The sequence below is a fragment of the Maylandia zebra genome, linkage group LG23 (assembly GCF_041146795.1).
Source record: "Maylandia zebra isolate NMK-2024a linkage group LG23, Mzebra_GT3a, whole genome shotgun sequence".
Classification (NCBI taxonomy): Eukaryota; Metazoa; Chordata; class Actinopteri; order Cichliformes; family Cichlidae; genus Maylandia; species Maylandia zebra.
Window position 1 is genome coordinate 28,671,637 of NC_135188.1, and position 27,047 is coordinate 28,698,683.

At 40.8% G+C, this 27,047-nt stretch overlaps 1 protein-coding gene across 4 annotated transcripts; it reads right to left on the reverse strand.

Moving 5' to 3' along the window:
- Positions 1-249: 249 nt before the first annotated feature.
- Positions 250-26,529, reverse strand: mpp4b (MAGUK p55 scaffold protein 4b). 4 transcript variants are annotated; one of them, XM_076880267.1, is made up of 22 exons: positions 26,254-26,401; positions 23,361-23,464; positions 23,126-23,247; positions 21,090-21,167; positions 20,908-20,991; positions 15,505-15,636; positions 12,579-12,660; positions 9,488-9,573; positions 9,307-9,381; positions 9,024-9,220; positions 7,259-7,317; positions 7,143-7,160; positions 7,014-7,055; positions 6,859-6,879; positions 6,723-6,737; positions 3,334-3,375; positions 3,019-3,192; positions 2,129-2,209; positions 1,850-1,943; positions 1,618-1,726; positions 1,402-1,536; positions 250-1,092 (listed from the first exon to the last, which is right to left on the reverse strand). In XM_076880267.1, the coding sequence occupies exons 2-22, from the start codon at positions 23,398-23,400 to the stop codon at positions 901-903; spliced, it is 1,878 nt and encodes a 625-aa protein (XP_076736382.1). In that variant the 5' UTR covers positions 23,401-23,464; positions 26,254-26,401; the 3' UTR covers positions 250-900. The 4 variants fall into 4 exon arrangements, 2 of the variants coding, with proteins under 2 accessions (XP_076736382.1, XP_014269711.2); XM_014414225.3 differs by having other exon boundaries at positions 23,343-23,464; XR_002721621.2 differs by lacking the exons at positions 250-1,092; positions 1,402-1,536; positions 1,618-1,726; ... (9 more) ...; positions 9,024-9,220; positions 9,307-9,381 and adding exons at positions 12,881-13,744; positions 13,923-14,334 and having other exon boundaries at positions 9,542-9,573; positions 23,343-23,464; positions 26,254-26,529.
- Positions 26,530-27,047: the final 518 nt, after the last annotated feature.

Here is a 27,047-nt window from a genome sequence, read left to right on the forward strand (position 1 = left end):
ATTTCCGGTAGCTTAACATTTAGCAAAAATAAAATGAAAAAAAATTATTAAAATTGAAGCTTCCAGGTATTAATAATGTTTTGAAGACTACTTTGCCCCTCCCCCATTTTTAATGTCATGTAACCATGGCTGCTAATCTTATTTATTTTCTTGTTGGCTGGGAAATTACACGTTTTCTGCAATTTTAACAACTTTGTTTTGTTTTTTGAAGATATATGATATGAAAACAAATGCATAAATTACTATAAGAAGGGTGTTGCAAACTTTTATTTGTTTTTTTTTTAACTTTCAAGGATTAGCAAACATCAGTGCTTTGGGTGTACAGTAACATACCTTTAAAAATACAATTTTTTTTTGTTTATTTACGTTAATTGTTCATTTTACCCACCATTTTACATGAGAATGTGTCATTTTAGGCTGGAATGGATCAAGAAATCATTTATGGCCAAAGGGGACAAACATGCTTTAGATATATGTTTCTTTTATTGGAAGTCTGTGTACAAGAATAGGGAGGAGGGCAGGAAAAGAGGCAGTTTTGTTTGAATTTAAGTCCTGCAGGCGTCTTTTATTTGAAGAGGTGCTACATATGTTCCTGCTGACTGAAAAAATAAAAAACAAAACTGTGACAAACGGACACAAATTCAGGAATTTCTTTGAGCTTGGATCCAGCTTCATTTCATCTTTGGGGATTTGAAGAGACTTAAAGTCCAGCTCACATGTGACACACTGACACACACACACACACACACACACACACACACACACACACACACACGAGTATATTTACAAAAGCAATCACTGAATTTACATGTCACGATTTCATTTTTTAAAAACTGTACAGTAAAAAAAAGAAAAAAAAAATCACTGCTTTGACCCGACGTCCTCTCCTCTACTTTGCTCCTAGGACTCTGACGTGGGTCGAATCCAGCTGGCAGGGACCCACTGTGGCTCGTCCTGCGCCCTCATCACTGCAGTCAGCAGCTCAACGCAGGAGTCCTGCAGCTCATTGTTGATGATCACATGATCAAAGAACTGCCAGTAGTTTGACTCAATCTTCCGTGCTGCTTCCTCCATCTCCTGGAAGTCTTCATCCTGATGAAGTAAAACCAAAGATAAGACTACTTCTACTGTATGAGTGGGAGGTCTCATAGGCCGATATAGATTTTGCCTATTCTAATTAAACAGAAGAAGTCAAGTTGGGGGTAAAGAAAAAGTTCCTATAAAATTTGAGACCTCCCAAATCAAATCCCTTCCCTTGTGTGTACCAATATCTTTGTAATGCTCTATTGGATGAGAGCAATCACATGTGAATGTAAATAATTATCTTATTAGGAAAAAGAAATTTTTTTCTCCAAATTAAGAGTGGACGTTTTAACCAGACAACTAAGCCCAGCGTCATACTTTGAATGGCCGGTTGACGTAGTAGTTGGTGGTGATGTACGAGTCCTGTCTTGTCTCCCTGAGGCGCTCCAGAGTCGGAGGCTTAACATAGATGACGAAGGCCCTCAGTTCGTGTGTCCTCACTGCCTGGAGGGCCTAAAGAAGGATATACAAATTTACATGAAAACACTTTTATTTATCTATTGGCTCTCTTTACTGTGTCTGAGTTGGACTTGCGTTTGGCTCAATGTCGATGACGCAGATCTTGCCGCTGTTTAAAACCTCCTTTGCAGACTCGATGCTGGTGCCGTACATGTTCCCTTTGTGCTCGCCGTACTCCAGAAACCTGCCGGACAAAAAAAAGACAGAGACAGTGGGGCTAAAATCTATCGATTGTGGCTAAGCTCTCATCAGTTCCATCTACATTCCACAACTTCATTAATGTTTTAATGTGTGCAGACAGCTGTACCTGTTGTGATAAACCATGTTCTCAAAGACTTCTCGGCTGACGAAGAAATATTCTCTGCCAGATTCCTCATATCCTCTGGGTGCTCTTGTAGTGTCTGGAGAAGGAAAAAAGAAAAATCAACCATTTAATCTGATTATTACAGAATCTGAGACAAAAACACAAAGAGCCCAGAAAGAAGAGAATGCCTAGGATTTCTCAGGCAACTCTGCTTTTTAATAGTGTTTTTGAATTCAATTAAAAATTTTCATGATGTCTGTGACTGAAAAGATGATTACGTACATGGCACTGGTCCCTGGAAGATGTTTGGGTTCATCTCAACCAAACGCCTTCGAAGTTCATTCACACCTACACCAGACGGACCTGAAAAAGCACGCGCATGTTAATTGTTTGTATATACTTTCATTCAACTGCTTGTTATTGCATTAGGCATTTAGACATGATCCAGATGACCTGCTGAAGTTCAAACTGAGCATCAGAATTTTTATTGGCCAATGTTTATTGGCCAAGTATATGTGCAGACACATACAAGGAATTTGGTTCCGGTAGATGGAGGTTCTCAAGCACAGCAATGTAAATCACACACACACACACACACACACACACACACACACGTGTCTATATATACATTACACATGCATACACATGCATACACAAAGAAGAGATAATATCCAGTTTGTCACAATTTTCTATGTGACTGCTTCAAGCTAATAGAAGGGCAACAATAACTCAAATAACCACTTGTTACAACCAAGTTATGAAGAGTTTAGAAAAATGTTGCCTGGTCTGAAAATGTGGATCCATCCTCCCTTTTTATCAGCAGTTCCAGCTCGTGGTGGAGGTGGTGTAACCGTATGGAGGACATTTTCTTGGCACACTTTAAGCCAGTAGTACGAATTGAGCATCATCATCGTCTTATGGCTCCTTCCAGCGGGATAACACACCATTTCACACAATCATCTCATACTGGTTATTTGAACAGCACCAAATGTGTGGCGCTGTCATGTCAATGTGGGCCAAAATCTCTGAAGAGTGTTTCCAGCACCTTGTTGAATTATGACAGCTCTGAAGATAAAAGAGCACCCACCCCGATTCTATCAAGGTGTATCTAAAAGGCTTATGAGTGTAGATGTTTGGTAAGCTAAACTAAAGGACTGAAATGTTTTCTGTACCTAAGAGGACAATGAGGCGGTGTACATCCTCTGAGTGGCGCTGGTAACGAACCACCTCCTCATATGGACTGTTGAGGGCACTGTAGCAGCTGCTGGGGCAACGGGTGTTGCAGGACGGCTGGGTGGTGCTGTGAGCCCGCCGCCGACACAGACGCATGCTGCGCCTAAAGCCCGCTGATGAAAAAGAACAGATGTCAGTAGATAACCCTCAAAAATGGATCCACAACACACACAGAAACAGAACTAAACTCTAAATATACCAACAAGTTTGAGCAACATTATAAGAGAAATAATTTGCTGCTCGAGAAGGCTTACCTAAATATATTCCTTCAATGTTGCTTCTAAAGTCATCCTCCTCTGGTTTGGATTTTAAAAAAAAAAGCAGGACGTAACACGGTGAGACATGTGGAAAAAAGATCGGTAACAACAATAAAAGAGATGTAAAAAATACAGATATTTGCACACAGTGTAATTAAAAATAATTCTGCAAAACACAGTGAATAATGCAGAGCCACTCCTCATGGTTCAGACATCTTATCAGGATGCATCCTGGGTGCCTCCTACATGAGATGTTTCAGGAAAGGAATGGAGGCCCGGGACACACTGGGAAGATTACATCTCTGCAACAGCTAGTCTTCTGTGCATTTCAATTATTTTTATTTTAGGGTCAAATTACCTCCAAATGGTTTTGTTAATAATTTTTACTTGAAATTACTGAAAACTAAGCAATACCAGAGTCCAAGGATGCGTAGTAACCGTTAAAGTAATAACGTAGGAACTTTAAGTTGTAAATTTGCTATATATACACTTTTTTTCCCCTTTACATTAGATTTATTAGTTGTAAGTTGTTCCTGGGAAATCCAGATGATAGCCAATGTGTGTTGGTGGGGAGCGAGACAGAGATACACAGGATTGGATTTTATCTGTGACCTTAAATCAATCAAAGCAACTACATCAGCCCGCGTGTCCCATAAAGCCTCCACCCTAAAACAAAGTCTAAAATATTTCTGCAAATTCAAACAGTACTTGAGGGATTTATGATGCACTGCTGGATTAAAAGAAAAAGTCAGATAAGCATACATACAGTATTTAGTCTTTAGTGTGGTTCATGCCACAAAAACACTGGATCCTTCCCATTTCCCACAATGCAACACACCTGTTACAAATAATAACAGAGGATTTGTGCTACGATTATGGGTAGGGGTGGGTTTTTATAATCGATTTATCGATTAAAATTGATTCTGGCTTGGATAACGTGAAATCGATTCATTAAAATCCTGAATCGATGTTTTAATATAAATTTATTTTGCCCGAAATGCCAGAATCTCAGGTGAAACCTCAAAATTTCAACAACCACCAAACAGCTAAGACAGTAAATGAGAGCAGGAACACGGATTCTGCACAGAGGTGTAAACACAAAGCGCGGACCCGCGGATCAGAATCAGTGAGATGTGCCTTTCTCACCCGACGGCATGGACACGGTTGGGGCTGAAAGCTGACAGCTCACTGATTCTGATGTTTTGGCGGGTCCGCACTTTGTGTTTACGCCCTTTTTGCACTGATTCTAAAGCTGTTAGTTTTATCTCTCTCCAAACAATACTGACCAAACCAGCAGCAAAAGAAGAGCCAAACTGCGCTTCACATAAACATCGTCATGAATTCACTCTTACGGTTTTGCTTCCACCACGATAAAAATCACACTTCATGCACATCTCTCTCTCTCTCTGTACTTCAAGAACAGTTTCCCATCTAAAAATATGTTTTCTGCATTATTCGCTTGCTTGTTACGCACAAGTCTACCGTTGTTTACAGCGCTGTTGACCGCTGGTTTTTTTCGTTTTACATACTTCCGAAAAGAAAACCTAATTTCTGCCGTTCAATACTGAACAAATTTAAACTTTCTAAAATTATGCAAAATGCTCAGCCGTGTCTCTAATAAAACCGCTGTAACTTCAGAGGTAATGTTCATATGTTGATTAATGGTTTTCTTTTGTTTTTGATGTACTGCAGAATATTTTTATAAAATCCCAGGCCAGGAAAATCACCTTCATGTTTTTCTGTGTTTTATCTTCAGCTACTTTGACACAAAGGCATCTGCTGTGATGCTCACACCTTTGATAAAGTCTTACGAGGTTCAGCTTCCTTTTTATAGATACAAAAATATGTAAATGTACTGATCTGAATTATAATATTTCTGACTGTCAAAATTTCCCAGATTCAAATCAAATTGAATTGAATCGAATCGATTTGGGACCTTGTGAATCGGAATTGAATCGATTCTAGAAATCAGTGACGATACCCAGCCCTAGTTATGGGGTACTTTGCAAGCTGCTTTGTGTCAATGTTTTATGCTTACACTTGATTTTCTTTGCTTTTCCAGTGCTACTATTAAATATTATGTTGAAAAATTCGTACCTCTGTTAAAACCAGTTTTACATTGAAATATAAATCTCACAATTTATGGCCTAATTTGTTTTTCCTATAAACACCTGCGAAGGCAGTATCACGGGATATACCACACTTTCAATCGCAAAACTCAACTATCTTTCAATCGCAAAAACTAAACCAGTTTAGTGTCGGTGACTGTTACATGTGCCTCGCTGAGCCAGCACATTAACTACCATGTTTTTCTTTTTTCTGTCATTGTTAATAATCTGAAGGTCAGCTGCATATATAAAGCCAGATGCAGCTATGCTATGGGCCGCTCTTTCTCTCTCTTCTATCAGCATCAACCTTTGGCTTTAGTTGCTGTTTGAAATTTGCTTTGGTGAGTTGGAAGCAACAGCAATCAAACTGATGAAGTGTTGTGAATTTGCTTCAGTTTTTCTTATTTGCTTTCTTTGGGAGAAATTATTTTTGTATTATTTAAAAATTCTTAGACTTGCTACTCAAATGTTTCTCTGAGCCATGGATGTAAGAACTAACATTTTTGGGGGCTAGTCCGGGATTCAACTTAAACCTCTTGCACCCAGGCTGAGAGTCATATCCCTAGGTCAGAGTGGAGGAACAGAAAGAAGCATAATTTCAAAGTGCATTTTGGGTAAACTTTCGCTGGTCATATCACCATATGGGCTAGATGGCTGCTCAAAGCAAGCTGGAGCATATGAAAAGGTCTCCTTTTTATCTACCATTTAATGCTAGGCTCATCTTTTTGTAAAAATCTTGATTATTTTTTATGTAATGACTCCAATAAAAGCCCTACACACTAAAATGTCAAACATGAAAAAAAGAAAGCATGCAAAATAATACAGTGCATCATTTTGACCTGAAATCAACCAAAGCAACTGCGTCAGCCTCCATTTCCCAGATGTAAATTACTGGAAAGTCTAAATTACCTCTGCAAATTAAACAGCACTTCAGGGATTTATGATGCACTGCTGGATTAACAGAAAAAAAAGTCTGCGGCAGAAGAGAAACCCCGGCGATAAGCTACAAAAACACCAAATGCTACATTTCTTAAAATGCAACACACCAATTATAAAACAGAGGACCGTTATGCTCATATTTTGTGTTTCTATACTGGCTCCTGCACTATTGAATTTTATTGTTTTAATATATGATTTAATATCAGTCCAAGTAAGAACATGTGACCTATCTCCATAACAAGTCAGGAGGTCTGCTCTTTTAATTAAATTAAATTAAAGAAATGTATAAATTTACTCTTGTGAGGCAGATAAGAACACAATTCTTTAAGCTTTTCTCACCTTCTCTGAGCTCCTCTGACATTTCCCCATCAGGCAGCAGGAACGTTTGGAAAAGAAACAACAACAAAAATTTCCTTTGAAGGGCACGAAACAAATTCAGGGACAGAACGGATTACATCAGCAAAGACTTACCTACCAGAATCAAATGCCTCCTCGTCTATCGGGGCAGGAAACACAAACAGACACAAGTTAAAGACAGAGAAGCAAAGACGTTTTTGTGTGGTTAGTTAGTTTGTGTGTAAAAGATGAATAAAAGGCACATTACACAGTAAATGGAAGGTAAAGGTTTACCTGCTTCCACACATTTGTCATCAATCGCCATTAAGTCTTCCTCTGTGGTTGGAAAAACAGAGATAATTAAGGTCAGATCAGTTATAGAACGATTCAAGTTTGATTAAGTTTAATGTAGTCTATTCTTACCTTCCTCTACAGTGCTCACTTCAGTAAGCATGGAGCAGAACACAAAGAAAACTCATCTGTGAAGCTGTAAAGCAGTGACTTTAATGATGATTAAAAGAAAACCTGAGCGCACTCACAGGTCTGAATGCAGGTGTGTGGCTGGTAAGGCTGTGACCACCAGAACTCCCTCTGCTTCCTGTTACAACAAGCAGAAACAGAGTAAGATGAGACAACTTTTATGCCACCTGTAAAATATTATGAGATGTCAAAAAAGACATTTCTAGGTGATGCTCCCAAATTATATATGATATATATATATATATTCACATTATATTTGATTTTTCACTTCATTTATGACTCCAGGAAACAATTTCCTGAGGAGTAAATGATCTAAATTACTCGTTTTAAGTCTCACTGAATACATTCAATACATGTCCCTTTTCAGTCTGATTCAGTTCAGATTCCTTGCTCAGCATTTGATTGTACTAGAGGTTACTATAAAGAGTTGGCTGCTCAGTATACTTTGCTTTAACCCAAACTAGGATCACAAATATTACTGCTAGCCAGCTAGCCTTAAGCATTAGCTGATAAGCTCCATCCATCCAGTCATCTGGATATGTCAAACAACAAAATCTAAATCAGATATTTAAAGCTTTAAACCCAGTGGAAGAGCATTTCATTATTATTTAAAGTCTCACTTTTATCACTTGTTTATGCAGACATGGCTATCCTTGAATAAGCCAAATATGAATTTTGTTTTTTCATGTAATCCTAACCTGATAAAGGACATACTGTTGCATTTCTGAGGTTATACATTGTAGGACATAACAGAGAGTCATCTGGTCTTGTTGCATGATCAGTTTCAGCCAAGCTTCAGCTGTCAGACAGATGCCCTCACATTTGATTCTAGAATACTTTGATATACAGAGGAAGTCATGGTCAATCACTGCAATGTGCCCAGGACCACAATCTTACCAAGAGTTGACATCCCAGCAAAAAAACACATCACATAACTGAATGCTCCAGACCGGCAAACTGCCAACATTTCTGCTTTCAAAGAGGTGCTCATACTTGGGGAAGATCAGTTAAAGCAATTGTATTTGATTATCAGCACCTGGGTGCTAATTACCCTCCTAATTATGGAAGCAGTAGACTGTACTTAGTTTTTCACACACAGCTTCTCTATTTTGGCTTGAATTTCTGTTAAACAAATAAACATACAGTGTAATATTTATGTCATATTTCATGCTTTATCTGAACTTGTATTTATCTCATTTTAAAGACCTGGTAAGCATCACAACATTTCGATCATGTCTGGACATATAATAGCAAGAAAAAGAGGTCAGTTTTACTAAATTAGAAAATCCTCAGGCCCGAAATGAGACAGTGCAGCAGTCAATTCAAGAAAAACAAGCTGAAGAGGCCAGTGTTACCAAACAAGTAGCTCTTAAGGGCCAAAGTCAGAATATGTCAGAGGAAAAGCCCCAAAAGGAAAATGAAAAGAAAAATAAGCAGATATTATAGTATGTTAGTTGTATATAAATTTGTCCTCAGCTCCATTCTGCAACCCATCAACTGGTTGCGGCAGATGGCCGCTCCTCTCTGAGCCTGGATCTGCTGGAGATTTCTTCCTTTTTAAAGGGAGTTTTTTGTCCCCACTGTTGCCAAGTGCTTGCTCACAGGTTTTCTTTCTTCTTCTTTTAATCAGTTCAGTTTAATTAATTTGTATCTCAATACTGTTAAATTGAATTGAACTGAATTAAAGATGACTTTTAGGAGATGGAATTGAATGAATCAGGGAATTTTAACACCTTACCCATAAAAATGACCAAACAGCAAAATGAAAGCCTATTACATGCAGTCCAAGATTGGAAGAACATGCTTAAAAGAACCATATCTGACCGTTTGAGGAGGTTGGTGGAGGGGATGAGGCCAGCACATGCTGTGCTGCTGGGTAGTTTCTTTGCCTGCCACCAGAGGGCATCTGTCTGGTCCACAATCTCCAGGATGTTGCCTCTTCTGAAGCTCATGCCGGCATCGGCGCAAGGGATGGCCGGGTCCTGCTGAGGGCTGTAGTCAGTCATGGCCCGTACGTATAGCTAGCAAAGAGAAACACACAAAATAGGGGTAAATATTTTTTATGTGAACAGAGACAATAATAATGGAGCTGTGGTAAAAGACTCACCATGGTCTGGTTGTGGACCGGCCTTTCTGTGATGGGAATGACTTTAAACATAATGGTGCCATGCGACCGAGCTTGCTGATTGGTTGTAAGAAAACAAAATGGAGCATGAACAGAACCAATGTTGGATGCAAACAATACACAACAGCAAGAGCACATTTTATTTGATGAACAAATGACCCACCACAACTTGGATAACTTGCTCAGGCTCCATCCCATCCACAGGAAAACCGTTCACCTCTATGATCCGGTCCCCTGCATGGAGTAGACCTATGTACACACAAACATGCATTACAGGGAGTGCAGAATTATTAGGCAAATGAGTATTTTGTCCACATCATCCTCTTCATGTATGTTGTCTTACTCCAAGCTGTATAGGCTCGAAAGCCTACTACCAATTAAGCATATTAGGTGATGTGCATCTCTGTAATGAGAAGGGTTGTGGTCTAATGACATCAACACCCTATATCAGGTGTGCATAATTATTAGGCAACGTCCTTTCCTTTGGCAAAATGGGTCAAAAGAAGGACTTGACAGGCTCAGAAAAGTCAAAAATAGTGAGATATCTTGCAGAGGGATGCAGCAGTCTCAAAATTGCAAAGCTTCTGAAGCGTGATCATCGAACAATCAAGCGTTTCATTCAAAATAGTCAACAGGGTCACAAGAAGCGTGTGGAAAAACTAAGGCGCAAAATAACTGCCCATGAACTGAGAAAAGTCAAGCGTGCAGCTGCCAAGATGCCACTTGCCACCAGTTTGGCCATATTTCAGAGCTGCAACATCACTGGAGTGCCCAAAAGCACAAGGTGTGCAATACTCAGAGACAAGGCCAAGGTAAGAAAGGCTGAAAGACGACCACCACTGAACAAGACACACAAGCTGAAACGTCAAGACTGGGCCAAGAAATATCTCAAGACTGGTTTTTCTAAGGTTTTATGGACTGATGACATGAGAGTGAGTCTTGATGGGCCAGATGGATGGGCCCGTGGCTGGATTGGTAAAGGCCAGAGAGCTCCAGTCCGACTCAGACGCCAGCAAGGTGGAGGTGGAGTACTGGTTTGGGCTGGTATCATCAAAGATGAGCTTGTGGGGCCTTTTCGGGTTGAGGATGGAGTCAAGCTCAACTCCCAGTCCTACTGCCAGTTTCTGGAAGACACCTTCTTCAAGCAGTGGTACAGGAAGAAGTCTGCATCCTTCAAGAAAAACATGATTTTCATGCAGGACAATGCTCCATCACACGCGTCCAAGTACTCCACAGCGTGGCTGGCAAGAAAGGGTATAAAAGAAGAAAAACTAATGACATGGCCTCCTTGTTCACCTGATCTGAGCCCCATTGAGAACCTGTGGTCCATCATCAAATGTGAGATTTACAAGGAGGGAAAACAGTACACCTCTCTGAACAGTGTCTGGGAGGCTGTGGTTGCTGCTGCACGCAATGTTGATGGTGAACAGATCAAAACACTGACAGAATCCATGGATGGCAGGCTTTTGAGTGTCCTTGCAAAGAAAGGTGGCTATATTGGTCGCTGATTTGTTTTTGTTTTGTTTTTGAATGTCAGAAATGTATATTTGTGGATGTGGAGATGTTATATTGGTGTCACTGGTAAAAATAAATAATTGAAACGGGTATATATTTGTTTTTTGTTAAGTTGCCTAATAATTATGCACAGTAATAGTCACCTGCACACACAGATATCCCCCTAAAATAGCTAAAACTAAAAACAAACTAAAAACTACTTCCAAAAACATTCAGCTTTGATATTAATGAGTTTTTTGGGTTCATTGAGAACATGGTTGTTGTTCAATAATAAAATTATTCCTCAAAAATACAACTTGCCTAATAATTCTGCACTCCCTGTAAAAAAGATATCAGTTTTTCATTTCATGTTTTCTTTAGTTTTGTTAACTTTTATGTGCTTTAATCTACTGTAGTTTATCTTGTTTGTAATACACTAAAACCTCAACGAAAATATGATCAATATATTGTTATAATCAATAACAAAAGCAATCAAATTTAAGCACAACTTGTCATTTAAAAGCTTACAGGTCCAATCGCTGCCTGTCAGAGCTTCTTTAGTATACTATATAACCAGTGTGGATGTTTTAAAATTGTCTAAAGTTACATTTCTTTTCATGGTAAAGGTAAAAGCCACATGAGGATGTGTCTGTAACCAGAAGAAGAAAGTCCTGTCTGCATGAACAAAAACTTTGTCCAACCCAACCAGTCCATGTCTCTGGTTCTGAACCTTTTATTTTGTTAGGATTATCTTATAAATGCTCCCAAAATGGGACAAAAACAAATATAGACGTACACTGCATGGACAAAAGTACGGGGCCACACCTTTTACTATTTGAATTCAGGTATTTTGAGTCCCATTGGCACAGGTGTCTAAAATCAATCACCTAGCCATGCACCCTGTCTTTATGATAACTGTAGAGCTCCAAATCTCCTCCAGCATTAACATCAGCACAAAACCTATGAGCTTCATGGCTGAGCAGCTCCTGTAGATTTAATGTGGAGATGGCCCAGCCCTTTTGCCCATATAGTATAAGCTTTGGGTCTGAAAAGTGATGCCAAAGCAGAAATACGAGAAACCTGCATTTTTTTTCCCCTAATGGTCAGCAGGGGGAAGCTTCTCTGGAAGCAAAGATCCATCCCTTTGTCTAGGAGTGCAGACCCTACCCACCACCTTATTCATGACCTCAGTAAAAAGTTCAACATGATTCTAATTTTGTCTTCACTTGTGAAAACTACATAATAAAGAAAGGTAAAGTTACTGTCTTATGGACCAAAAAAATCTCAACCTGAAGCTCCACAAATCAATAGATGAGATCCATGTTTTATATAAAGTGCTTGATTGCAACTAGCACTAGAATTTGGAAGCAGATTGACCAGGAAGATTTTTTTTTGTCTTCCTACATGAATCATCCCAACATTGAAAACGAACACAATCAGATGGTCTGTGTACATCTGCAGAATAAAGAGTGCAAGATGAAGTTAAAGCCCCAAAACAGATGTTTGCAAACAATTTGTCCTCAGCACCAGCACAGAAAGTTCAGTTTTGCATTAATGCATAACTTTAAGCTCTACGTGTCAGATGTTTTCCAGTGTAGATCGTCACTGATGTTTTCTTTTAGTCTGGCACTAGGCTTAATCTAGGAATCCTCCAGTAAAAGTCTAGAGTTAAGATTAGAGTTAGGGTTTACTCATCTAAACAACAGACATTAGCTATAGGGGGTTAAACGGGGGTAAAAAAAAAAAAAAAAAGGGCTCACCACTGCGATCCGCAAGCCCTCCGTGAATCACCCGAGCTATAAAAATCTCTCCTGTGATCTCGTTTCTTTTTATAGTTGCTCCCTGAGAAAGACGAAATGAAAAAACAGAACAAACAGTTGCTGCCAGGTCAGATAAATGAAGATAAAATGGACAGATGTGGCTCTGATGGATATGCAAGAATAGACTTGAAGGTTTAATTCAGGCCTAAATAACGTAATAGTGACACAAGCGAAGGGAAACTGGAGCTGATTTGCCACAGATGAAATGTAATGAAACAGACAAAAGAAACATGAACTACCACTGTTTGCAGGGTAGCCACGGTGCTCCTACAAAGGACCCAAAGAAGGCCACTTTCTGGACAGCTCTCATGTCGCCTTCTTCCTCTTCTTTTTCTTCCGCTGGTTTGAGCGACCTCCTTTCAAGGGACTGAACTTCTCATCAAACAGGCCATTTGTAAGCTGATGTTTGGATGTTTCCAGATCAGTGTGGCTGTGCTTCTTCTGTGCCACAGGAGAGTTTTTTGATTTCACTGTGTCCCAGGGAGATCCACGACAAGACGGAGACTGGCAGCTGCCCAACTGGGAGGTGGAAGGAGGGTCCAAGGAGCTGCTGAGGGAGCTGGAGGAGGAGCTGAAGGAACATGGGGACTGGTGCCCTTGAGGCTTTTGAGTTGGGCTTTTCTTCAAAGTGCCTTCCTGCTCAGCAGCTTTAAGGGTGTTTACTTCAGATCTGGTGGCTGTGAGGAGTGTCTGCAACCGGTCCACAACCTGCGTGAGGAGGAGCAAAGCCTGCGAGTTGTCCTGCACTGTCACCGACATGTGCTCTGTGGCTGCTGCCATCCTCTCCCCAAGGAGCTTTATGTCTTTGGTGCTGCTCTCCATGGAGCTGGCGGCCAACTGTACAGTCGTCCTCAGCTCGTCCAGACTCTCCTGTTTGACGAGCTCCACGGGTGGCACCTCCAGTATGCGGTGAGGCCGCATGGGGCTGGGTGGGGCTGTTCGGATGCAAGGGCTTTTAGTTCTGAACCTTGGAGACAGGCCTGGCTGGAAGTAATCATGCATGCTGAGACATGGTGGAGTCATGGTCAAACGTTGGGGAAATGGTGATGGAGCACCAGTGGCCTGTCCTACTTCGTACTCGTCTCCACTGTTGAGCTCGTCCACGTCTCCAATGAGAAAACAGACATTATTAATCCATGAGTGAATGGGATGGATGAATGGATGAAGACAGTGCAATTAGAAGTGATGAAGAACCAGCTTGTTTTCCAAAAGCATCTTAGAGGTTGAAATAAAAGCAGTTCAAAGATGCACTCATTGGAAAACAAGGCCCAGATCTTTCCTTACCAATCAGGACCGAACTGCAGACTGAAGGTGCAGAGCGATTTGACCTTTGCTCCCACAACATGTTGGAGTAACAAACTCTGCACTGGCACATCGGCGTGCTGCAGCACACCTGGCAGCCAGTCAAAGGCTTACATTGTGGTAACGGGTATGGTCGAGCCTCTGTCAGGTGATGCATTGGCTCGGTTGGCGGGTAGCTTCCTCTCCGGACTCTGCACCATGACGAATCATTTGCTTTTAGCATCCAACTCTGAGCTGAGGGGTTCTGGACCCCGAACCCTGTCCCTCTGTGAAGCTTCTGTCGGGTCAAACGCCTCAAGGTGTTCAAGTGATGGCGGATCCCCCCTCTGGGGCTTTTTGCACAGGGAGGACAAGCATTGGGCAACAGCTTGCCAACTTTGTGGTGGTTGCAAAGCTGTGAGACAACAGAATCATGTTCCACTCGGATAAAGCAAGGTTTGAACTAGTAATCATTTGCATGCATTTAAGACATATAGAAAAAGATGATAAATTAGCATCAGATGTCTCCTAACTGTCTTGTTTCCTTTCTATTCCAGTGGCTTTTGCTCTTCGAAATTTATCTGTAGCATCAACAGACAATTATACAAATGACAGATTATGAATCAAACATCTGCTCTCTGTCATCTGTTTGACTTATTTTGAGTTGGCCAAAAACCCAACATATTAAAATATTCAGGAGCATCTGCCTACATACGCAGTCCTGAAAAAAAGTAACTCCTTCATGGTCCAGATTAAAGAGTCAGGTTTCCTGCTTCTCCACATGATTTTGGTTTTATATCCACTTCTGCATCCACCTAAAATACAATGAACTTTTTGTAAGTTCAAAAGTATGTGGATGCCTCTATTTAGGTCATGCACTGCACACAACAAACAAAGCAGCACTTTCAAAATGAAGCCAAAGCTTAAAGTGGTAACTGGAGCAAACCCCAAAGACTCCTATGTAAGTTATCCAGCATTAAATCAGAAATAAATATGTTTAAAATAAACTGTTTTGGACTCTATCCCTTCATAATAAGAGTACACAAAAATAACTCTGCCCTGCATGGAAGACACCGACCATCATCCAGTGACGTATTTTGAAGATGAAGGGTCTCTGTTGCAAGTTTGTGCTGCACTCTTCACAGCCTGCAGCCAATTAGCAAGTATTTAGTGAATGTTTGTTAGCGTCTTCTATGCAACCTACAGCCAAAGCCAAAGCTATCAAAAGGGGGTTTAGGTGCAGCACCATGTTCCTATTTGCGACCAGTTTCTCCTAGACACAGCCAGAGACTTCCCCCTGGTTGGGGGACTGACTGGCCATAGTTACGTTGAATTAATATTTAATTTACATACTTTCTTCTTTGATTTGAAAACTGAAAGGTTTTGATTTTCCTCGTCCCAGTAAGCTTGTTAATTAAGGAGATAATAATAAATTAGATTCATACCTAACAAAAGATTTTTGCCTCATTAAAAGCTTGCTTCGTTCCTAAACAGCTGGTCTACTGATGTTCTACTCAGCTCAGAACCATCTGTACAAACCAGATTTCATTTGCCTGTTGAGGAGGTATTAGCTCAGGAATCTCACCAGTGGCTGTTTATTCTTCACCAGGCAGATGATCCGGGTGGCCTCCTCATCGTCCGGCAGGTCTTCTGGCATTGGGGGCAACACCGGCTCATAGTCCTTCAGAGCTATTGTATCATGAGCCGAAAGAAGGGCCTTGATGGAAAACAGACAAACCAGACTGAGACTAAGAACAGTAACAATTAACAGTAGCAAATAACAATAGAAAAGACACAGGTACATATGTAAGTCTAGTTACATTTAAATCATAGTTTCACTAATACTATAGTTCACTAATGAAATACAGAAAAGAAATGTTGGGAATTTTCAGTTGGATTCAATGTCATTTATATAGTGCCAAATCACAGCAACTGTTCCCTCAAAGTGCTTTGTACTTGTATTTTATTGGATATTGTAAGGTAAACACCCCACAATATCAGAGAGAAAAGCTCAACAATCAGATGACCCCCTTTGAGCAAGTACTTGGTGACAAGGGGAAGGAAAAAGTGAGGGATGGTTAACTGCCACTATGAGGTATTTAAGATAAAATGGGGCCTGATTATTCAAGACCTTGTATGTGATGAGAAGGATTTTAAATTTGATTCTGGAGGAACAAAGAGCCAAAGAAGAGAAGCTAATCTGAGACAAAATGTTCTCTCTTTTTTTTTTTTAAAGTCCTTGTCAGTACTCTTCTTGCAGCATTTCGGATCAACTGAAGGCTTTTTCAGGGAAGTTTTAGAACAGGCTGATAAAAATCGAATGCAATAGTCTGGCCTAGAAGTAATATATGCATGAATGTGCAGAACCACATACAGGGAGTGCAGAATTATTAGGCAAGTTGTATTTTTGAGGAATAATTTTATTATTGAACAACAACCATGTTCTCAATGAACCCAAAAAACTCATTAATATCAAAGCTGAATGTTTTTGGAAGTAGTTTTTAGTTTATTTTTATTTTTAGCTATTTTAGGGGGATATCTGTGTGTGCAGGTGACTATTACTGTGCATAATTATTAGGCAACTTAACAAAAAACAAATATATACCCGTTTCAATTATTTATTTTTACCAGTGACACCAATATAACATCTCCACATTCACAAATATACATTTCTGACATTCAAAAACAAAAACAAATCAGCGACCAATATAGCCACCTTTCTTTGCAAGGACACTCAAAAGCCTGCCATCCATGGATTCTGTCAGTGTTTTGATCTGTTCACCATCAACATTGCGTGCAGCAGCAACCACAGCCTCCCAGACACTGTTCAGAGAGGTGTACTGTTTTCCCTCCTTGTAAATCTCACATTTGATGATGGACCACAGGTTCTCAATGGGGTTCAGATCAGGTGACCAAGGTGGCCATGTCATTAGTTTTTCTTCTTTTATACCCTTTCTTGCCAGCCACGCTGTGGAGTACTTGGACGCGTGTGATGGAGCATTGTCCTGCATGAACATCGTGTTTTTCTTGAAGGATGCAGACTTCTTCCTGTACCACTGCTTGAAGAAGGTGTCTTCCAGAAACTGGCAGTAGGACTGGGAGTTGAGCTTGATTCCATCCTCAACCCGAAAAGGCCCCACAAGCTCATCTTTGATGATACCAGCCCAAACCAGTACTCCACCTCCACCTTGCTGGCGTCTGAGTCGGACTGGAGCTCTCTGCCCTTTACCAATCCAGCCACGGGCCCATCCATCTGGCCCATCAAGACTCACTCTCATTTCATCAGTCCATAAAACCTTAGAAAAACCAGTCTTGAGATATTTCTTGGCCCAGTCTTGACGTTTCAGCTTGTGTGTCTTGTTCAGTGGTGGTCGTCTTTCAGCCTTTCTTACCTTGGCCATGTCTCAGAGTATTGCACACCTTGTGCTTTTGGGCACTCCAGTGATGTTGCAGCTCTGAAATATGGCCAAACTGGTGGCAAGTGGCATCTTGGCAGCTGCACGCTTGACTTTTCTCAGTTCATGGGCAGTTATTTTGCGCCTTAGTTTTTCCACACGCTTCTTGTGACCCTGTTGACTATTTTGAATGAAACGCTTGATTGTTCGATGATCACGCTTCAGAAGCTTTGCAATTTTGAGACTGCTGCATCCCTCTGCAAGATATCTCACTATTTTTGACTTTTCTGAGCCTGTCAAGTCCTTCTTTTGACCCATTTTGCCAAAGGAAAGGACGTTGCCTAATAATTATGCACACCTGATATAGGGTGTTGATGTCATTAGACCACACCCCTTCTCATTACAGAGATGCACATCACCTAATATGCTTAATTGGTAGTAGGCTTTCGAGCCTATACAGCTTGGAGTAAGACAACATGCATGAAGAGGATGATGTGGACAAAATACTCATTTGCCTAATAATTCTGCACTCCCTGTATTTGTTTGTAATGTGCATTGCCTGGTCAAAAACGACTCCAAGATTGCTCTCAGTGTTACTGAAGGCCAAGGTAATGTCATCCAGAGTCAGCATCTGGTTAGCCACCACATTTCTGGGATTTTCAGAGCCTAATAGAATAACCTCAGTTTTATCTGAATGTATAAGCTGGGCCCTATTTCAGGAAGCCGGTTTAGAAAACTCAGAGTGAAAAACAATACTCAGGGTTGAGTAACCCCGAACTGTCCAACTCGGAATATTCGGTTTCAGAAAGGCTGATAACAATTAGTTCAGTCAACGCGGAGTTGCTTTAACCCCAAGTTAAGCGCGCGCACGAGGATACATAAAGCCCTGATTAGTGGAGCACAGATTAAGCGAGTCACCATGGAGACGGAGGGAAAGAAGGCGCGGTCAATGTATTTTACAGCGCTTGAGGCCGAAATTCTGATGGCAGCATATGCCGATAACATGCAAATTCCGCGGAAAAAAAGTAACACAGCCTCAGCTGCAAAAGAAAGGGAGCATGCATGGCAAAACATAGCCGACAGAGTCAATGCGTGAGTGTTAATTTAAACGTTGATCTAGGGATTTCCACCCATTTAACACGTTATTTTATTATATTTTATTTTATTTTTTATTTCATACATTTTATTTTGTGATGTGATGTGAGCGCAGGTGCAACCCAACAGGCCCCAAACGTTCCTGGCAGCAAGTAAAAATGAAATATAAAAATATAGTCCAAACAGGTAAGGTGTAATTGTATTATGAGCCATAGTGCTTGGTCTGTTTGTCCCATGTAAATCAATTGCAGTTAGAGGCTACATTAATTTTCTTTCTGTAAGCACTTATTGAAATTATCTGAGCACATTACAAGTACATATTTGCTTACTCTGTATGCTCAAATGTGACCCGTCATAGCCAACAGAAAAAAAAAGCGGAGGCCTGAAAAACAGGTGGGGGTCCTCCACCACCACCACTCACAGAGGCTGAGCAGTTGGCTTCCACATTTGTGATAATGTTGGCAGCATCACATATGATCTTCACAGTGCAGAGAACACAAATTAGCATCCATTACTATAATGAAATAATTTGTTAGTTTGAAATGCTACAGGGAACTATGTACCTGCACATTAATGCTGTGGAAAGACTTCCTGTTCACATAGTCTCCTTCATTTACTGAAGGAGCAATGATTGGAATGTGAGTGCCATCTATACAGCCAATCACGCCTGGGAACCGTGGGAATAAATGTAAAATTTAAGTAGTAGTTCAAGTATCACCACATCATGAATTAGGTTTTGTTCATCCTGATACCTGCAATTTTGTGGAATCCCTCTTTGATAAATCTTGTGGGTCTATGACCGGGGAACACCACAAACGAGTACAGGAGACGTTTCAGTGCAACTGTAACATTCCTGACTGCCCGACAGACGGTAGCCTTGGAAACGTGCTCAGCGTCACCAATATTATACAGAAAGCTCCCGTTTGCAAAAAAACGAAGTGCAATACAAATAATATGTACAGAACTGAGAGGATGTCCGCGATGAGTCACATGAGCAATATTAGGCTTGAGGATGTTATTCAAATAAATTATAGATTGTGCTGAAAAACGGTAACGTTCACACAGGTAATCATCAGGAAATGATAAAATGTCCAAACGCGCTCTAATCACTCTCTCCCGGTGGAGAGCTCTGCGGAGAATTTGGGCTTCAACATCTACTGGCTCTTCAAGGAAGTGGCACGCCATGTCTGACACTTCCTACAGTCAGGTTTCCGACAAAGAGGCGGAGAAGGTCAGGGTTAGTTGAAGTAAACCTGCTAGGGGGCAGGTTAGCTTCACGGAGTGTGTCGTCATAGTGACTCACTCAGAATTAATCTAAACTCGCTTTGTGAAACCGAAAACCCAGAGTTTTCGTTAACTCATGGTATACTTACTCAGACTTTGCACTAAACCGGCTTCCTGAAATAGGGCCCAGGACATTAGAGATTATCCAAGCCTTTATATCTTTAACACATTTTTGCAGTTTAACTAATTGGTATATGTTATCTGGCTTCATGGACAGATAAAGATGGGCATCATCTGCATAGGAATGAAAATGTATGCTACACCTTCTAATGATACTGCCTAAGGGAAGCATGTATAATGTAAACAGAATTGGTCCTAGCACAGAACCCTGTGGAACTCCATAATTGACTTTAGTGTGTGAAGAGGACTCTCCATTTACATGAACAAATTGGAGTCTATTAGAGAGATATGATACAAACCCCTGCAGTGCAGTACCTGTAATACCTACAGTGTGCTCTTAATCGCTGTAAGAGAATATTATTGTTGACAGTATCGAACACTGCACTGAGCAGGACAAGCACAGAGAACAATAACAATGACTATGATGTACTATGATGAGATCTTAATTCCCACTGCTTTGTAATCCATTATTGTAAATTTAAATTATTTAATTATTATTATTACAGATGATCAGACAAAGAGGGTTTTCAGGGCCACTAATAAATGCTCAGCTTCTATGCCATATGTAAGATCCAGAATGTGATTAAAGTGGTGGGTGGGCTCTTTTCCATGTTAAGAGAAGGCATCTGAGTCTAATAATAGACTGAATTGAGGCTGTCATTTTCAGCATCTACATAAATGTTAAAATAAGCCATAATAATTATTTTATCTGAGCTGAGCACAAAATCAGATAAAAGTCAGATACCGTAGAAACTCTAAGTAAGGATCAGAATGATGATAAATAACAACAAATAAAACTTGTTTTTGAGTTTTCCAGCGGGATTACAAGGCTAATGAATGAAAGCTTGCTACTCCTCCTCCTTGGTCTGTGCTTCGAAGATTCTGACAGTATGACTCAGGGGTGTTGATTTATTTAAACCAACATAATCATCAATGACACTCCCCCTTTTTAATCAAAATATGCACTAAACATGAGTACATGAAAATTTAACTACAAAAAAATAGGATTTACGGATATGCCTGAGCTACAATGGGCCTTATAGGCCCTTAACCTCTTCTGTACGTCAACGTGAAACCAATAGTGGTTTATTAACCTGCAGGTGTGGCTGTCGCAGAAGATGGTACAGCTCTTTGGCCTCTTCAGAGCAACTTGGTAAGGACCTGATATCAATCAGCAACTATAAAGACAGAAACATTCAATATCTTTAAAAAAAAAAAACCCAACCAAACAACATTTGGACATGATAACTACATTAAATTGTTTTGGAAGATGAACCTCAAGCGAGAGTCCCGAAGAGTAATCCAGAGCTGGTGCAGGAGAATCTCTTAGATATCTTTGCAAACACTCATAAACCTGAAAACAGTCAAGTAATAAAAACAAATATCAAAACTACAGTGAATGAGGAAACATCTGACCTTAGATACTCTGAGGGAGGCATGCAGTCCTGTGATAAACAAAGTACACCCGTATGATTCAGCAGCTTGTAGAACCACCCCTTGATCTCCCTGCAAAGCCTACTGACACATTTTACTGTCTCTTAACTAAAACAAAGGAAATTAGCAGAGGACATTTAGGCTTTGCATTTACTTTAGATTACATTACCTGCATTTTGTATTTTATGTTATTTGTATATAAATCTGGTGTAAGTCATCTTTCCTCATATAAGATAAGATGTAAGATTTTGGTGCATGATCCAAAGTACAGGGTGGGCCATTTATATGGATACACCGTAATAACATGGGAATGGTTGGTGATATTAAAGTCCTGTTTGTGGCACATTAATATACGTCAGGGGGCAAACTCCTCAAGATGGGTGGTGACCATGGTGGCCATTTAGAAGTTGGCCATCTTGGATACAACTTTTGTTTTTTCGCTAGGAAGCGGGCCATGTGACACATCAAACTTATTGGTAATGATACAAGAAAAACAATGGTGTGCTTGGTTTCAACGTAACTTTATTCTTTCATGAGTTATTTACAAGTTTCTCCTTGTTCACAGCTATTGACATGTCAAAGAGGTTAACACATCTGGTGAACACAGTAACCGGGTCATTGCAGCAGATTTCAATGCAAGACACCCTACGAGACCACCCATCTCCCATGCTACAGTTAGCAAACTGCTTGCTAAGTTTGGTGAAACTGGTTCAGTGTTGGATTTGCCAAAATGTGGACGCAAGAAAACTGTCACTAATGAAGAAACATCAGTGGCTGTCCTAGCTTCATTCAGCAAGAGCCCACAGCGTAGCACTCGTCGCATGTCACTGGAGAGTGGCATTAGTCGAACATCCCTTCGGTGGATATTAGCTACTCACAAATGGCACCCTTAGAAACTCCAGCTACTGCAGCATCTCAACGAGGATGACCCAGATCGGCGCACAGAATTTGCAGAATGGGCAAAACAAAAATTGGAACAGGACCCTCAGTTCACGCAGAAGATTTTGTTCAGTGATGAGGCAAACTTTTATGTGAATGGTGAAGTTAACAAACAAAACCACCGCTATTGGTCTGACACTAACCCACATTGGATGGATCCCTCCAAGACTGTTGGAACAACAAAAGTGATGGTTTGAAGTGGTATATGGGGTACAACGATAGTGGGTCCATTCTTCATCAATGGAAACCTCAAGGCCACTGGATATTTGAAATTGCTACATGATGATGTGTTTCCCTCTTTATGCACTGAAGCTGGCACGTTCCCTGAGTTTTTCCAGCAAGATGGTGCACCACCACATTATGGGTGCCCGGTCCGAGCATTCCTAGATGAACAGTTTCCTGGAAAGTGGATTGGTCGTCGTGGGCCAGTTGAATGGCCCCCAAGGTCTCCTGATCTGACACCCTTAGACTTTTATCTTTGGGGTCATCTGAAGGCAATTGTCTATGGTGTGAAGATACGAGATGTGCAGCACCTGAAACTACGGATACTGGATGCCTGTGCTGGCATTTCTCCTGCGGTTTTGCTACCAGTGTGAAGAGTGGGAGAAGAGGGTTGCATTGACAATCCAACACAATGGGCAGCACATTGAACACATTTTCTAAGTGGTCAGAAACTTGTAAATAACTCATGAAAGAATAAAGTTACGTTGAAACCAAGCACACCATTGTTTTTCTTGTGACATTACCAATAAGTTTAATGTGTCACATGGCCCTCTTCCTATTGAAAAAACAAAAGTTGTATCCAAGATGGCCGACTTCTAAATGGCCACCATGTTATTACGGTGTATCCATATAAATGGCCCACCCTGTATAATGAGGAACGCTGAAAACTAACCGCTGAAACCAGGATTTTTAATTCTGTTTTTCAAGTTTTCAGACCTTGAGAAGTGACTGCAGCCAGGCGGCGTTAAGCAGACTGTGGAGGATCTCTGCTCCGTCGATGTCCTGACTCACAGACTGCCTCACCTCCTCTATGACGTCAGACAGGATCTGACGCAAACCTGCAGCACAAACTCAGACACGTTAGCAGAAGGCTGAATCTGTGGTTAACGTGTGTAAGCACATTATCATTAGACCATAAAACACTCCTACTGACCGTGTTCTCCCAACTCACAGTGCGGATTTGACACCTGAGCCTCCATCGCCTGCCTCATGGTTACAGAAAGCTTGACCTTTGACCCTGACCACCTGCTGCTGCTCGCCAGGACGGGCAGTAACCTGGAGAAAAATCAGTTTATTATAAGATTTGTGCAAAAGTATCCTGAAATATTAGATCAGACGATTCATAGAGCTAGAGCTTTTTAAGGTGGAGCTGATTGAGTTTTAACTCTTTATATTCTGTATATTATATCCCTTACATATATGGAAACCTTAAACCACTTAGTATTGATAATAATAACAATTATTATGATAATAATTATTACAATAATTATACAACATGTGAAGTAAAAGCAGACTTTGTTCCTCAGAGCTACCGAGGACTCAGCAGGGTGAAGGAGAGGGTCTGCAGGTTTAACAGGTGGTCATTTCACAAAAGGCCAGTTTGAGCATTGCACGGTCTGATCTTAGGGTGAATTTTACCCCAACACCCTGATTTATAGAAGCACTCACACTTATTAATTATTCAGTCAATCAAGTGCATTTGATTAGCAGCATCTGGCTGACAGGATGACTTACTCTGATGTTTTAGGCTTCATTAGCTCTGAAGTTGCTGCAGCTTGTGGCGTTTGTCTAGTTTTGCATTGTGTTTTTGTGTCTTACTAGTCTGTACAAAACACCATCTGAGCCTTTGACTCTCACGTTTCTACTCAGATAATGAAACAGTTGCGTTGAAACCTCTATAAGCCTGTTTTTATTTAGTGCAAAAATATCAGGAGTGAATAAAAGAGCTCCATCAGCTCCATCTTATCCAGGGATTTTACAACTAGCAGCTACATCTGGTGTAATCTTTTTCACCGCAGTTAACCCTGGGAGGTCTAAATACTCCTAACCCTCAAGCCTAAGCTATAACAAAGTAGTTCTTTGCAAAAAGATGGCAAAATTTAGTTTCTTTCCAAAAAAAAAGTGCATTTTTTTTCCTTTTTTCAAAAACATGAAAGCTAAGGTGACAGTCAGACTTCACAGGGTTTAAAAAACAAATCAGGGGTTCAGTAATCCAGAGCATCCATGTCCTCCTGCATTAACTCCAAAGTTTGAGAACCGCTGCACAAAACAATAGCATGCGCCGATTTAAACGAGCTCAGATTTATTCTCTTGTCACTCGAGTCTCATGAAAACCGCTGACATCTGTCACGTCATGAGCGGCCGGGTCTTTGAAAAGATTTTAAAAAGCAAGAAACGTCACAAGGTCTGCTGGTACAGCTTTAAAAGATGAGCTTCACTTCTTAACATCCACCAGATCACCCACAGCTATTTTAGGGTTAGGGCTAAAAAGTCAAATATTCAGAAAGAAAAGAAAAGAAAAGAAAAGAAAACAACAAATAGTTTATTTGAGTGAATCTGAAGTCTTGTTAAATGTTTATTGCTAAAACTGAGCTCTGGCACAGAAAAGAGGTTTGCATTAAAAAAAAAAAGACAATACAGATGTACTAATAACACTACAACAACTCCAACTGCCTTCAGTTTACTGTGACTTCCCTGTATAGAGTCTACGATATCCCTAGCTCTCCAAGTGAAGTACATGAATATTTAGACAGTACCATCCATCAGGAAGGAAACACACCACATCAAACGTGGCTATAGTAAGATTTACGCCTTTCTTACCTAACCCAGATATGCATGAATTGGATGTCCTTTTACCTTCAGACTTGCTTTAACTCTTCCTGGCACAGCATTGATTCTTTTGTTGCCCAAAAAATAAGTCCAAGTTGCTGGAAACTTTTGGACCATGTTGAAATGACAGCATCAAACAGTTACTGCTGATTTGTTGGCTGCACATCCATGATGCCAATCTCCTCCTCTCCTCCAGTTTGAGATGATTTTGAGCTTTGTGACATGTTGTGTTATCCTGCTGGAAGCAGCCATCAGAATATGATAAACTGTGTCAAAAGGTTGATTCTGTTCATCTGGACATAGCGTTTTCAGTGGGAGAAACGTTTCCCCAACCTATATGATCAAGGAACTGACCTCCCAGCCCATTGTTCATTCAGTGGGCTGGTTTCAGTCATTATGCAATGAACTGTTTATAAGATTTTTGTTCTTTTGTTAGTTTTGTCACAGTTTTTCTGTCAGAGTTAGAGGTGGACATTAGATGGACATTAAATCAGCCCTGAACCGACATGGGTCACAGGTGATCTGGTGGATGTTAGAAGGTTAAAGATTTTAAATTTGTCACTTTTAAAAGGTCCGCAGATGCCCTACACTGTACAGCAGCCTAACAACCAAAAACCATAATGTCAAAATTTGACAGAAGCACAAATACATGCAGCACCCTTTTCATTCCCCAAAACGTTCGATGATGCTGGTCTTTAGGTGATTTCATCGTCTACATGCATGACATTAAAACCTTTCTACACACATAATCAGGTTCAGACTTGATTTGTTCAAACTTTCAGTTAATTTGCAAAACATCTGTGAAACGTGCAGTTAAAACTTTTAGGACCACATTTATGAGCATGCAGAGGTGCAACCACAGCTCCAGCAGCCAGCGCGAACAGGATCAGTGCTTGAAGGCACACCTGACAGCAGCTGCCAATACAGAGTTTATAAATCATCTCAATATTGACACGAATAATAAAACCAAAGAATAATGCTGAGAGGAGTTTTTTGCCTTTGTTTCCCCAATATGTCTGTAAATACTCACATAGCCACTGTGAGGGTGAAGTTAGTGAAAGGGTGAGGGTAGACAGACGTGACAGAGCAAATAGCTGCTGGAAAAGTGGATATTTTTAAGGAATAAACCAGTAGGATCTCCTCAAGGAGTAAACACCTATCCGGGATGATCCCTGTGGCCTTCCTCCAATCCAAGCCCTCCTCTCTTCAAACAAATCAACCCTGGTGAAGCTTACCGCTACACCTGCAGCCTCGAGGACTCCTCGCGCCGTCACCCTCCTCCTGCCGGTGTCAGCTCCAGCACAGCAGCAGGTAAATGTTTATATGATGGGAAAATATTCCCAGGAGAGCAGACAGAGCGCTACGCTTTCATCGAGCTGAACGGGAGAGAGAGAGAGAGGGAGGGAGGGCTGTAATCCCTCCCGATCCCACTTAATCCCAGGCAAGTGAGCCGCCTGCCTCTGGCCACCGGAAACCTGTTCCTCCCTCACTGGCTGGCTGGTTGCTGCTGAGCTGCCAAATCTTCTTAACTTTTTCAGCTTCTATCAACACACACGGAGGAGGGCTGAAAGAAAAGGGAGAAGCAGTTACTTCAAGAGAAACGAGAGAGTTTATGAATGTTACATTGCACTTTTTCTACAATAAACCATCGGGAAAGTCAACAAAGGACACAGAGGTAGCAGGTTTTAAGGCTGAAAAAGACCTAAAAGAGTAATTAAAGAATCAGATAATCTTCCTCACCAGCTGGGGGAAGAAAAAAATCTGGCAGGAGTGAATATAATCTCCTGATTGGTAATCCAATTCCTACTGAAAATCAACAAGATCTCCCCTCCCTCCACATGAAAACAGGTCTAAGGCATCTCATTGTACCCAAAACACTGAGATTATTGTTTAAGGATCTGGATACGCCGGATGGATTTTCCCCCTTCCAGCAGAAAAAAAAGAGCAGTGATGCCAGTGGGATTTATTGAGCCACCCTTGACATGCAACAAGCTCTTTTTGACCTGTAAAAAAGGAACATCTGTTATTA